This window comes from Python bivittatus, unplaced genomic scaffold, assembly GCF_059951505.1.
Source record: "Python bivittatus isolate LINGU-HERP-01145 unplaced genomic scaffold, Pbiv_v1 ctg000480_np1212, whole genome shotgun sequence".
Classification (NCBI taxonomy): domain Eukaryota; kingdom Metazoa; phylum Chordata; class Lepidosauria; order Squamata; family Pythonidae; genus Python; species Python bivittatus.
This window is the reverse complement of record NW_028277075.1, coordinates 25993019-26008214: the sequence shown is the minus strand read 5'-3', so window position 1 is coordinate 26008214 and position 15196 is coordinate 25993019. Positions and strand designations below refer to the sequence as shown.

The 15196-nt window shown below is 38.1% G+C and overlaps 1 protein-coding gene across 1 annotated transcript in view; it reads left to right on the top strand.

Moving 5' to 3' along the window:
- Positions 1-8124, top strand: part of LOC103065340 (cytosolic phospholipase A2 epsilon-like) — a 47656-nt gene extending 39532 nt beyond the window's left edge. Inside the window, exons 18-21 of the mRNA XM_025172117.2 lie at positions 3951-4142; positions 4605-4771; positions 6177-6363; positions 7910-8124. Coding sequence (XP_025027885.2) covers positions 3951-4142; positions 4605-4771; positions 6177-6363; positions 7910-8124 — 761 coding nt within the window. The remainder of the gene's footprint in view (positions 1-3950; positions 4143-4604; positions 4772-6176; positions 6364-7909) is intronic.
- Positions 8125-15196: the final 7072 nt, after the last annotated feature.

Sequence of the window (15196 nt, the reverse complement as noted above, 5' to 3'; positions counted from 1 at the left end):
AAACACTTTGGTTCTGTGTTTAAGTGAGCTTTTTTTCTCACAACAGGTAAAGCAGCAGTTACTTAAGTACATAATTCTTCTGCTGGATAGAGAAGCCCAGGATCAGCCACATCCTCAGGAGGCATCAAACTGGGCAAGATGGTGGACACAGCATTGGAGTCCAAGCCCCACACATTCTGTATGTGCATACAATTTCAATGCATGTAGAAAAGGACTGGGGCTTGGATCATGAGACCACATCTGCCATCTTGCCCATTTTGAGCCCCCACCACAGATGTTGCTGCCCAGGATTGCTTGGCATTGCCATAATCAACTGTTGATACTGCTGAGATTGCAAGTGATAAATGTAAATAATGCCATGTAAGGATGGTCTGGGTGGTTTGTTGAGTCTTGGTACCTATATTCCTAGACTAGTGTTTTCAAAACACTATTGGGGAGGATATATATATATATGTACACACACACACACACAAAACAATAATTTTCAATAATTTTCAAAGGAAACATTGAAAACAATTGTTTGGTTGGGAGACATTTTATATTTTCATATATTCATTCATTCATTCATTCATTCATTCATTCAGCTAAGTTTTCTGTAGGATGGAATGTAGCAGTCAACATGGAATATCATCCGATATATTTTTGTGACTCTAAGGTGAATACAGGAGAGAGGGAGGGATCCCAAGTGTCAGTGAAAAAAAGGTTTTATTTGGCTTATGATCATGGACATTACAAAAATGCCCTTGAAAAAGGAATTCATTTACCAAAATGCAAATAAATGCCCTAGAATGAATAATAAGAAAAGAACAGGTGTGTTCCAACTTTAAATTTACTTCTATGGCCAGAACACTGGGGCTGCTTTGTTCTGAAACTGAAATGAAACTTTACCTACTTTGTATATATTCCTAGTCTAATTAAAAAAAAAAACATTTTATTAAGGTGTTTTACAATACTAAAAGATAATACAAACTGAAATTATAAAAAAAAGACAAAAGAGAAAAAAAATGAAATATAAAGGGCCAAAAAGAAAAAGAAAAAAGAGATAGAAAAGAGATAGAAAAAAAGAATATTTAAAGAAGCGGCTCCTGATCTTCCTTGCAACAAGCACATGCAATGTAATTGTTCCCCACCCCCAATGAGATTACATACTATACAGGGTTCACTGCTTCCCATACCTCACCTATCCATTCACAGATACAAAAATAATTGCCATTTCTGTCCAAATGTTGGCAAAAAGTCCATAGAGGATTTCTAGAATTTTATAAAAATATTCCATATTTTAACCCTGATCAAACAAACTAACTTTAAATTCCTTTCTTTTGCTTCTAACAATCTTAATCTTTAGTTCATCAAATTGTTGTCATAGGATTGAATCTCCATGCAGACTTTCTTTCCCCAATCTCAAATATTTTTTCAAACCTTCTTGTTGTTGTTCAGTCGTTAAGTCGTGTCCGACTCTTCGTGACCCCATGAACCATATTGCGCCAGGCCTTCCTGTCCTTCACTGCCTCCCTGAGTTTGCTCAGTTTCATGCTCATTGCTTCAGTGATGCTATCTAACTATCTCATCCTCTGCCGTCCTCTTCTCCTTTTGCCTTCAATCTTTCCCAGCATCTTTCCAAAGAGTCCTCTCTTTGCATTAGGTGACCAAAGTATCTGAACTTGAGCTTCAGTATCAATCCTTCCAATGAGCAATCAGGGTTGATTTCCTTTAAGATTGACTGGTTTGACCTCCTAGCAGTCCAGGGGACTCTTAAGAGTCTTCTCCAGCACCACAGTTCAAAGGCATCAATTCTTTGGCACTCAGCCTTCTTTATGGTCCAGTTCTCACAGCCATACATTATTACTGGAAAAACCATAGCTTTGACTATGCGGATCTTTGTTGGCAAGGTGATGTCTCTGCTTTTTAATATGCTATCTAGGTTTGCCATAGCTTTCCTCCCAAGGAGCAAGTGTCTTTTAATTTCATGGCTGCAGTCTCCGTCTGCGGTGATCTTGGAGCCCAAATAAATGAAGTCTGTTACTGCTTCCATTTCTACCCCTTCTGTTTGCCAGGAATTGATGGGTCCAGATGCCATGATCTTAGTTTTTTTAATGTTGAGTTTCAAGCCAGCTTTTGCACTCTCCTCTTTCACCCTCATCAAGAGGCTCTTTAGTTCTTCTTCACTTTCTGCCATTAGGGTGGTATCGTCTGCATATCTGAGGTTATTGATGATTCTCCCTGCAATCTTAATTCCGGCTTGTGATTCTTCCAGCCTGGCATTTCTCATGATGTACTCTGCATATAGGTTAAATAAGCAGGGTGACAGTATACAGCCTTGTCGTACACCTTTCCCTATTTTGAACCAATCGGTTGTTCCATGACCGATTCTAACTGTTGCTTCTTGGCCCGCATACAGATTTCTCAGGAGACAGGTAAGGTGGTCTGGTACCCCCATCTCTTTAAGAATTTGCCACAGTTTGTTGTGATCCACACAATCAAAGGCTTTTGCATAGTCAATGAAGCAGAAGTAGATATTTTTCTGGAACTCTCGTGCTTTCTCCATGATCCAGCGAATGTTGGCGATTTGATCTCTAGTTCCTCTGCCTCTTCAAAACCCAGCTTGTACATCTGGTAGTTCTCAGTTCACGTACTGCTGAAGCCTAGCTTGTAGGATTTTGAGCATAACCTTGCTAGCATGTGAAATGAGTGCAATTGTGCGATAGTTTGAGCATTCTTTGGCATTGCCCTTCTTTGGAATTGGAACATAAACTGACCTTTTCCAATCCTGTGGCCACTGTTGCATTTTCCAAACTTGCTGGCATATTGAGTGCAGCACTTTAACAGCATCATCTTTTAGTATTTTAAATAACCAAACCTTCTTATGTAAATCCAAAAATAAGTCCTTACCCAGGTCTCTTTTCATCTCTTGGTTTGTCTCTTCATCTCTTTTTCATCTCTTGATTTGTCATGTGTTTCTGCTCTGTCATCTCTGTTTTATAATCCTCCATTTCTTTATTTTCCAATATTTCTCCATCAGCTAGGATTTCTATCTCCTATTCATCCTGTCCATCCATAAATTCTTCCATATTTTTGTTTGTCACATCTTCTTTATATTCTTCTTCAAAAAATACATTTACAAATGCAGAGATTTGTCAGTTTGCAGATTTCACTTTTCTTTTCCTGCCTGGAAATTTAGTCCCCTCTAGTGGCCCATTTCTATATTTATGAATTCTCATGTTTCATTATTACCTTACTTTGTTTTCAACTTTCAGCCGATAAACTCTTTCCTGGTAGACTAAACAATTTGCATTCCCATGGGGACATTGTTTTGTTTACTCAATTTTTCAAAAATCTTAGCAAAAGTCCTAATATTCCAAATTCATCTGGTTCCTTAATCTATTTAAAACATTCTTAAACTAAATTGTTGTTCAGCTTTTTGCCATTTGTTTTATATTCTTTAAGTTCTTTACTAATTAGCTTTTCTTCTATTTTGGGAAGAAGTTTTATTCACCAGGTAGTTTTTCAAACTTGTTGTTTGGAAGATCTCTTTTAGCTGTAAAATAATTGTAAATCCAAAGATGATTAGAAAATGAGGTGGACAAACCCAATGTCCTTAAAGGCTCCGCATAGTTGAGAGCTTGGTAGTTTCCCGTCTTCTGTTGCTCAGACCCATGGGATGACTGCTATCCTGTGGTCTCCTCACAAGCAGCAGCCATCCGGAGCACAAGTAGGTGCTCTCTGGTCCTCTCCTTTATTTAGAGGGGTTCTGTTGGACTGAGCTTGATGCCAGTCCATCAGTTGTCACCACATTGCTGTCTCCACTCTTTCAGAGATGTCCAGTTCATTGTTTTTCTCATCTGGAAGTCCATTCCTAGTCTAAATTTAGCCAACAACAGAATTAGTGAAAAGTTAGTACATGTCTTGAACCAAGAAATAATGCCTTTCTCAACCTTTGTGCCTTATTGCAGATGAAGAACCACATTTACCTACAAAGCCCTATGAGCTAAAAAGCCGGATGTTTGTCCCACCTGGAAATCTAGCCACAACACTTCGAGCTGTTTTGACAGATCGCCTATCTGTTGCAGAGTATCACAATTTTCTGAAGGGTTTTCAGCTACATGACAGTTATATGGAGAATACAAATTTTCAGAGATGGAAAGGTGAACAGCACATGTATTTTCTAAATATAGTTCTAAATATAGTTAACATAGTGTTAGGACTAGACCATTAAAACGTATGAGTGCATTTGGGATTAAAATCTTAGGCTGGAGATATACATTGTTCAATTTAGGTCTGAATTTGGGTTCAAAATGGATGCCAAGGGCCCTGCCTTCCCAAATTAAAAACAGTTAATATGATTATTCTCCATATATTGAATAATATCTCCCACTGCATTAAGCATTGCTGCTGAGTAGCAAATTTTAGAAAGACATAATTCCAGAATTATTTAATAGGAATACTTAAGCATACTTTGGGGGAAGTAGCACATTCAACACTCGGCAAATCATAAGCTATGATTGGTGCATCCAAAAGGTTGAGTAAAAATCCTCTAAGAATTTAATGCAATTCAATAGTAAAAAATAGCATTGTTTCCAGATGACAAAAAATGTGTTTCCTTCCAGCTACTATATTGGATTGTTGTCCCAATCAACTAACAGGATATGATGACCACTTAGGCCTAGTGGATGCTGGATTTTTCATCAATACAAGTTGCCCACCACTCTTAAGACTAGAGAGAAAAGTGGATCTCATTGTGCATTTGAGCTACAGTGCAGGTTCACAAACACTGGTAATAAATTTTATTTTCTTGCTTGCTTATGTCCAATATATACGGTAGAAGTTATACTATGCCTTTCATGGAGACAACAAAATTCAGCAAAATCTCGGTGGAATTTGCCCACAGGTTATTTTTAATAGTAAAAGAAAAGATTGAGAACATACAGAAAAGCATACCATATTTATGTAATTGTATACTTGTCTATTCTGAAAGAATTATCATGAAGCTCAATGGGTCTGACTTCCAAATGAGAGTAGGATTACTCTTTTAAAAGATAAAAACAGAAAAAAGTAAATTTTAGCCCTTTCAGTCAGTGGTGTCACAGGGAGAGGGAAGTGGCCACAATGAAAGCCCTGCTCCTTTTTACACATATTACATGTGTGACACACATAAACAAGGAGAAAGGAGAGGGACTTTGATTGCATAGTCATGGCTGTCAACTTGGACACCCTCACTTCCAATCATGAGAAAGCAATACAAATTCTCCTTGAATGAACCAGTTGTTTCTCTCTGCTTCAAGTACTGTATTGTTTAGTAATTTATGCCATTTCTCAAATTATAATTCCTCCCGAGGTGAGGTTGGCCCCAACCTTTCTGGCCTTCTGAAAGGCCCTTAAAACATGGTTTTATAGATAGATAGAGTGGACCCTACCAGATGACTCTATGACAGTTAGTGGAATGTACTATGTGTGTTTTGCCACCATTTTGTTTTTTTATTTGTTTTTATCTTGTTTTTATTTTTAATTCAAATTGGTTGTTTTAATGGTTTTTATATACTTTTGATTATTATTATTATGCACACCACCCAGAGTCACTATGTGAGATGGGTAGCTGTACAAATGTGATTAAATAAATAATACGGAAGTTATATATTTTAGGTAACATATTTCAGCCTTATTTTAGGCAACTGCCTGAGGTGCCCCAATTCCCAAAGCCCTGATCTCAGGAGAGTGGGAAGAAATTGGATGATGCCTTTAAAACCTCTAAAGCCTAATCAGGATCATAAACACCATGTTAGAAACTAAGTCCAGGGTTGAAGACAGGCTATTTCTTACCAATTTGTTAGTTGCATATGAATGTAAGGCAATACAGTCTGTGTAAATCATGAAGTCCTAAGTTCAGACATTGTTAATTCTTGTGGTAGTATTATATTATTCTTTTTACTAGCTGTCAATCCTAATACTTAGGTTATAAGAAGCAAGGTGACCATTTAAGAAGTTCACCATAAACGTATTCCGTTCAATAGTCTCAAAGTCTAATTTCTACTAATTCTTGGGTCTGTAAACCCAAACTTTCCTGTTGACTTGGTACTATATGATTGGTGTTTTACTGTAGTGCAATATGAACAACTGGGCTTCAAAATGGCTTGCTCTCATTTCTCATGAAATCTCTTTCTTTGATTTTCATATGAGTATAGCCTCTAGAAGAAGCTTGCAAGTACTACACAGAGCAAGGGATCCCATTTCCAAATGTTGTCCTAACAGATGAAGATAGGAAACACCTGAAAGAATGCTACTACTTCAATCAGTCAGAGACCCCTGGTTGCCCCATCTTGGTATTCTTTCCACTAGTGAATGATACTTTCCAACATTATAGTGCGCCTGGTAAGTTATTGGTAGTAATCAAGCAACTGGTTATGGTTTAAATGGAGCTTACAACTTTGCTTATTATTAGAGAAAGTGTTGTGTGCTTAAGCTTTGCTGATGGAACTCACATAATCCTTGATTAGGAAAAGCTGATTTTTGCAAAGATGCATCAGGGCTTCCAGATTGCTATGACCCCTTATGTTTACTTCTTTGTCCATTATGAAGATAAAAGCAAACATGCCATGATTAACAACAATTCATAGTATGTCTTAAAAGATAGCAATGAGGAACAAAAGAATTATTAATATTGTGTCTTTGCAATACTGTAAACTAGGCAATCATGCTTATAAATCAGTTCTCTTTTCTTAACTAAATGCTCAAGATAATACATCAGTGTAGAACAGGAATGATCAACTCCTGTTCTATGGTCTCCCCAGGATCCCACTTGTGGTGTTCTGGCATATCCAAAAGCTGCCTTGATTTTTTGAAAAATTGTTAAAGATTTTAAAAATCTAGGAGACAAGCCACTCCAATTTTTACCCTTCTCCCTCTACCCCATATACAGAAATTGCACTGCTGAAATTCAGCTATTTTGCCATCAGATGTTCATAGTAAGTGGAAAGTTTGCCTTTCAGAGATTCACTTTCCCATTTCTGCCCTTAAACCCCCCAAAAGGATCAGCCTGTAGAGAGCCATGGAGATGGCCTTGAAGAGAATATTCAGAAGCCTTTACAGAAACAAGGGCAGAAAAATACCTTGAGCTCTGGGAAAGGAAATGGTGTTAGGAAGTGATTCAAGCTGGCTCCTCCTTGAATCAGTTGGGTATAAGAGGAAGGGAAGGTAAAATACAAGCAGACCTGCAAGACCGTATCTCAGTAAAGCCTATCTCAATAAAGTATAATCCCAGCCTTCCTTTGGAGTCAGTTTCCTGATCTGGTCTACCTCATAGGACTGACACAGCCCCACCCTTTCTTGTTAATAATGCCCACCTTCCATCATTGTCATCATCATTATCAATCACCTTCCAGATAGTCAGGAAACAAGCTACCACTCCTAACTTTGGGAAATTTGTCCTTGACTGTTTTAGGGGCATTGTGAAATGTGGGGAGGGGGGACCCATTTTCTGACGCTTTTATTCTCATATCTTTTCATCCACCCTGACTGATACCTACCAATCTCTCTGTACCTTCCTGGCACTGAGTTTCTAAGTGTAAGGACCAGCCAAACTCAGAAGCCAATGGTGGTGATATAGGGAGGAATGCATTGTTGTAGTTTCTTGTCTGAACTTGAAGCCCTCTCTCTGACCTCAAAAGGAGAAATCTGAAGAACCTGAATTCTCTTAGAATGCTCTCCTGGAGGCTATAGGACTGCAGCCTTTATTTGGCCAAAATAAGATTATGCCAATAGGTACAAGATAAAATGAGTGCATTTATATTATGCTAGATTAGATTTAAAAAATAAAGTCCAGATGCTAAAAACTTTTCATTAAATAAATATTCATGGTTTTTTCTCCTGAAATAAGCCAATAATAAAATAACCCTCAATTTTTTGTTATTTATCCTAGGTGAGAAACGCTGCGAAGCCAATATGGCTGCAGGCAACATTGACGTTTCTACTTGCCAAACCCCATATTCCACTTACTGTCTGAGATACTCTGATGATGATTTTGACAAGCTTGTGAACCTAAGTGAATACAACATCTTGAATAACCAGGACATAATTTTTCAGGCTTTGCATGCAGCTGTAGAACGGAAAAGGCAGCACTGCTGCAAGAATTAACCTCCTTTCTGTGCATCATAATAAATTGATTGTGGTTGCCTTTCTTTCTGTCAGATTACTTTATACAATAACAAAGCACTATTGCACCTTAAAGACAAACAAGTGTGTCATAGAATGACATAGCATCATCCCAGCCCTGAAGGAGTTCATGTCAATGTGTCAGTATTGTGGGCATGCCTCTTTAGATATTAAACAATAATTATGTTCATAAGTGCTAAATTCATTGTAGATTTTGTCCTGACATTCACCCTCTATGCCATCTGAAGGTTTGATATATACGTCTGAAAAAATGGACAAATATAGCTGGAACAAGAGTAACAGTAGAATGGGTGGTCAGCAGTTTCTGTCCCACTCTATGGACATGCAGAATGGAAGACGTTATGAACCTTGTTACAGAGCAATTCTAATACTTCCTCTGAAATTTTACCCATTAAAAAGTGCAGTTCCTTTTTTTTTTTTTTTTAGCAACATGAGCCCCCATCTCCCAGTGATCAGATTGGAAGCTTGGAGTTATAGGGTAAAGCTTTCAGTTATAATAAATTCTTTCTTCATTCTTTCTGTGAAAAGGAAACATTTTCAGGTTAGCAATTGCTACTCCAGAATTGAGAATGTAGTTTGCCTTGCTTGCAAAGACTCACCTGTTGCTTCTTGTCCTGCCTTCCAACTGTTCTTCTTTCATTCTGGCTTGATAAAGGAACCAAAATGCACAAATCCTGGCTTAGCAGTATTTTAAGGGAGCAAAGTGTGACACTATGCCAGCATAGAAACTCTCCTTTATTTCCACAAACATTTTTTTTTTTTTACTTTGGAGAAAGGGTGAGGGTGAGGGAAGCTGCAGAGATAGGACAAGTCAGTCAGTTACTGGCTTGGCAACAGAACAGACATAAAGGGCAACTATTGACCAGATGGTCTTTCCCAAGGCTTGCAAGTATTTAAACAGGCCTAGCTCTAAAGTAAACATATCTATCTATCTATCTATCTATCTATCTATCTATCTATCTATCTATCTATCTAGTTGCTAAGAGTTGAAAATGACTTGATGACATATAATCATCTCCATAGTATAGTATTCCTGAAGATCTATGCATAGTCAAAAGAATCAGTTCAATCTCAGATGAATTCTAAGATGGACTTGGAAACCTTGGGCTGGTTGCCTGAAGTCACTTGAAGGTTCCAACAAACAAACAAAAAGCCAGTTTAGTCTAGCGGTTAAGGCACCAGGCTAGACAGTAGGAGACTGTGAATTCTAGTCCTGCCCTAGGTACAAAGCCAGCTGGGTGACCTTAGGCCACTCTCTCTCTCTCAGTCCTAGAGAAGGAGGCTCTGTCAAACCAGTTCTGAAATCTTGCCAAGAAAACTGCTTAGACTTGTCCAGGAGACCTCACAGGGTTCTTGTGGGGAAAATAGGAGGAAGGAGTATTAGGTATGTTCACCACCTTGAGTTATTTATAAAAATAATAAAGGCAGGATAAAAAAAAAAACTAAAAAAAAACAACCTCCAAGCCCTGCCAGTTGCGGGCCAGCAGTGTGGAAATAAGGATAGACAGATATTTGCATTTGGTGGTTCAGTTCAGTTGGTTATTATATCTGGAATAGAGAGGAATGTTTGGAAAGGAGGGGAAAATGTATTTTGCCCCTCGCAACACAATGTCTTATGATTATTCAGTCTTGACACTATTTCACTCAAATGGCATTTTTTTTCATCCCTAAATTGCTTACATCTCTTGAGTACTATGATTTGCATGTTCATTCATAACCTTAAAATGAACTTTGGTATGTGTGTGTGTGTGCGTGCGTGTGTTTTGCTGGAGTAACTTTAGCATCATGTGGTTGTGCATTCTGTAATAATAGATATAGTTATTCATCTTGCCAAAGACTTTCATCCAGAAATTATGTGTGATACCTCACACTCAGCACAGGACTGGTTTGACAACCTTTCCCGAAACTCTGATTCTTATATTGCTTTATGAGAAACTGCCTAGGGTAATACAGTCACCAAAGCAAATGAAGCACATTCTAAAAATATTATAAATGCAATAAAAATCCATTTCCAAATCTCTCTAATGATAGACAAATATGCAGTTAGGAGTAGCGTGGCTTACACCATGTTCTATGGTCCGGAATGAGAAAATAATACCAGTTTATACACCACTTTCATAAGCAGTTTCCACTTCTGGCTTGCAGAAGCCAATACTTCTAAGAAACCTGAGAGGAGAAATTGCATACGGGAAAAGGGGAAGTTTTGTGTATGCATTAACTGTGTTCATTTTTGCATATTGTATCACAGAAATGTCTTATATCAAACTCTGTTTCTTTTCCAGAATTAATTTCCTGGTATGCTGGTTTTTGATAATGGTCCTGAAGTTCACTTGATTATGTAATCCTTTCCTGTCTATGCTGCAGTTGCAGTACTATGATCTCTGTATTGGCATATAAATTCTGTAATCACAATCACTGTTAGATTAAGGGATGGATAAAACATGCTTCGTACAGATACAAAACTGACCCAGATGTTCCTAGTATACCTACTCTGTGACAACATCCTGCATATGTTCCCAAAATTCTAAATGTAGCTATTAGCCCCCACAAAACTCTCTCTCTGCTTTACATAATAAAATGAAGATAGGCCTTTCTCTCATGGAGAGGGTTTTTTTATTTTATTTTAATTTCTATATCACATCCGATTAGAACTGAGAATAATATTAATTAGCAAAAGGAGAAGGAAAACACAATAAGGGTAGAATGTAAGCATACATTATTCTGTATTTAGACTTCATTTTAACTGCAGATGAGAGTAAAAACGTGACAAAAGCTTCATATGAACTCCACAAATGCATCAATGTGGTATGAAAAATGCTTATCGTTGGACCCAGTGAGAAACCTTTTATAAGTTTAACTGAGTCAGGCATATGTAGACTAACAATACCTCTCTGATTAAGCAATTAGATTTATAAACAAGCTCTCTTTGGAAAAACGTATTTCAAGTCTAACTGAAACCCACAGTAGTGATGGGAGGGTTTTTTTTTCAAGGGCTGTTGCAAATGAACGGGAACAAGAAAGGAAAACAATCTGCAAGCAGACAAGGGAAACCCTGCTGGCACCATTATCTGTCTGTTTTCAGCAAAAACACAGCTTATTCTGTGCTGAGGGCAGCAGTTTAGTTTTAATAGGAGCACTAGACAACCAGTGACCCACTGGTCATCATTTCAGAGATATTTCCTTAACTAAACAGAGAAACAGAATGATCAAGGGCAAAAAAGCAGTGGGAGTGGGAGTGATTTGCAACTTGCTGCTGGCTTCCCCACTGACTTTGCTAGTGGGAAGCTGGCGTTGCCTTTAAAACTCAGGCACCCCGAGTAGCATGGAGATGAAGACCTGTTCCCTGAATTTGGGAGAGAAAACCATTTTACCTTTGCAAAGGTGGCTTCTTAGCCTACCTGAAAAAATGAACCATCCAGTAATTCAGGCAAAGCAAAAAGCATTTATTACGGGGAATCAAGTCTTTTTATAGGGCACAGAAATAAATGATACATACATTCGGTATATGTGATACATCAGAAAGCAAGTAATCAAACAGTAAAAGACATTAATTACACTTGATTGAACAATAGAAAACATAGATTCCAGATAACATTTCACAAGTGGCAAATTTATGGGTTCTGTCATTCCCTTTCCCAGCCAGGTTTGTATCTTTAAAACTGGCAAGTAAATTCAAGGACGTTCGGAATACGCTCTCTATTGTTTGGCTGCTGAAAAGGCAAGTTCTCAAATATACGAAAAGAAATGGCCTTGGCCCAGAAGAAAAACATGCTTTCCTAAAGTTAGAAAAGAGGCCTAGATTGCCATGTTAAAAAATGCTAATATCACCTTTTTAAAATGCTAATAATGAAGCCTAAAATTCCAGGTAACACTGGCAGAAGTCTTCCTCCCTCCCTCCCTCCCTCCCTCCCTTCATTTCCATAGCTAATAACAAATTTATTTATTATTCATCTCTCCTGGATGTATTTATTTATTATCCATCTCTCCTGGATATAGGCTTATGCCATTTACCCTCCCCTCACTACTCTCAGCTTAGCCCCAGTGAAGCTGCCTCCTCCCCCTCCTCCCCTCCTTCTCCTTGGTCTGCCGCTTTGCTGGGGGGAGGTGAAACCAAGGGAGCTGCGGTCTGTGAGGAAAATTGCACCCCCACGCCATATTGCGGCATGTCCTCAAGGGCCCCTTCCCTCGAGGGAGGAAAAGGGCTCACCCATTAACCATCGGCACCCCCCACCTAGCCCTACCTTGCCAACAGGCATCCAAGTCGCTCCCTTGTCCTTCCCTCACCACCAACTGCCATTAAGAGATTTCAGATTTCTGCCTCAGTTCCAAAGCAGCCAATCACCGCTCACCTGTCAGGCCTTGCCAGAAGCAGATTGGGCACAGGGGATAGAGGGAGGTGGGAAAGAGGTCAGGAATATGGCCATGACAATTACGTGACCTGGGCTGACTGCTGCAGTGCAGTGCTGAAACAGCCACAAATTTCCCAAATTTCAATCCCACGCGAGTCATGGGTCCTTACATTCTGTAAGTTAGCCCATGTGAGGTACCATTGTTGGGAAATTGTCGCCCTCCCACCACCATTTCACCCAGTTAAAGGTTACAGACAGGAGAGTTTTAGAAGTATATAGATGCTGAAAAAGCAGCTGATGCCAGGGGGAGCTAAACTTGACGTGATTTCCTTGAATTAGAATGACATTAATTAAATATAGTTAAAATCACCCCTCAGTCATATTCTTAACATTACAGTCTGTGGCAACTTCTAGAGAGCATTTATGGTCCTCACTCAATGTTTTCAGGTTCATGTGTAATCCTAGAACTTCAGTAGTACACATCTGATTTAGAGATTTAAAAATAGGCTTAATTTACACATAAAGCCAGCAGTCACTTAAAACAACAGCCAAGAGATAAAGATTAACTTTGATTCTATGACAAACAGGAATACCGTGGTATGCCTGCTGAAACTAATTAGGATAGGATCGAGAAAAATGAAATGATTTGTTTACAAGGATTTATGGTTTAGGATTAGCCTATATTGCACTACTGCCCACCAATACTTTATCAAGAGTATCACTGCAAACACATACATTAAAACATATCCTTGAAAGGCAGTAGTAACCCTCTTGATTAGGATGAAACCCTCCATAAACAGCCACAAAACAGCTATTCTCAAAAAAAAAGCTTCGTATGCAGATATATTTATAATTATTTATGTATTATTTAGTAGATTTATATGGCTGCCCATCTCAGATACATGACTCTGGGCAGCTTACAATATTGAAAATGATAAAAAGTATATACAAAAGTATAAAGCACACAGCAGCCAGGAAAAAACTATAAAGCCGCAATCAAACATTCAACATAATCAAGAAATGGGTTCTGTCCCACACTCAGGACCCCAATCTTGAGCACAGATATTAAATAGAACAGCTCCTTCCTTCTCTAATCAATGCCTAAAATGATCCTATCATTCTTATGAATCAAAAAAACATTCTTGTATGCAGTTCCTTTAAATTAGCCTTTTAAATTAAAGCATAAATGGCAATCTTCTGCGTATCTGGGGAACTTCTTATTCAAATTCCATCCCTAGATTTTTAACCAAGGTCAGAAAAGGAAATTAAGTGATTTCTAACCCAGGTTAGAAAAGCAAGTTTTGAGATTCGTAAGACTTGTTCTACAAGTAAAATTTGTCTTAAGAAGATGATTAAGTAATCAGAAGTCATATCCTGTCATTATTTCTCACAGACTCAGACTTATGAGTTACCTAGGGCTACCAATCTTGCCTGCCATTCGAGGACAGCAAAAAGTCTAGGTTTTCTGCACCTTTTTACTACATTCTGGTGGTATCCAGATTTTTACTACCTGTATCTGGTAGTAAAACTGTATCCTAGTTTTTTATCAAGCATCAGATGAATGAACAAAACTAACAAAAGCAGCAGATTCATGTAGCCTTTGTCACCCGTCCTTCTGAAATAACCTACTGATTTCTGACTTATTTCCAGAAGATTCTAGCCAGCCAGATGTAAGTATATTTTATTTAACTACACTCATTCTCTCTAAAAGACCTGCATATTACATTCTTGATATATGTCTGCATAAAGGACCAAGTCAAAACAAAATAGTTAAAATTCTAGTTGCTAGTTTTAGAAGCTTTCCTTCCATTTTTTTTAAAAAAACAAACATAGTTTTAAATAATGAAGAGTTTTTTTCTAGATATCAGCCTAAATGTCTCAGGGTTTTTATTATTTTATTAATACCTTACAAGAAAAGGTGGCTACTTGGAAATATTCTTTTCCTTCCATAATGCCCTAGAACATTTTTGTGAGGGTTGCAAAATCATGCCAACAACATCCACAATATTGACAACAACAACAACAACAACAATAATAAATGCTCCAGCTGAGAAATTATTGGGCAGAATTTTGAGAATCCATTGCTTGTTGCTGCTGCTTTTTCAAAACCTGGTCCCAATCCAGCACTGTAGAAGAGGAGACACATACAATATCCAGCCAGATACTATTTTCATTTTTTCCACTAATGTGTTCTAATTACTAAGAAAAGTAATTCTAGAGTCAATATAATCAAGTTGGGAAGGAAAGACATATCGGTCTGTTCATGCTATCAGCAATGGCTTCTTCAAAGTAATTTCATCTCTTGGCATCCTGTCTAAATAGTGATGTAACAAAAGGAAGACGGGGTTTTTTTTTTTGTTCCAGTAGGACAGAAGGTGTGGCTCTGAATCATTTTTGAAAAAACTATTTATGTACCTCTGCTGGTTCAAAGGCTGTAAACCTACGTGAACACTCACCATATTGTCCTCAACTGCTGTCAAGAACATTCAGCCTACACGTTTTTGCCAAGATCGCAACATGGAAGGGTATGGAGATTTACCTTATCTGGTAAGCGTCAGGCTCATTTCCACATGTATTCTCATATGTGGAGTAAAAGCAATGTTGGGTGTCCTTTTCTTATGTTCTATATAACATCAGCATGTTCATAGCCAATTGAAAATATGTATCTTAGCAGTTATGGCTTC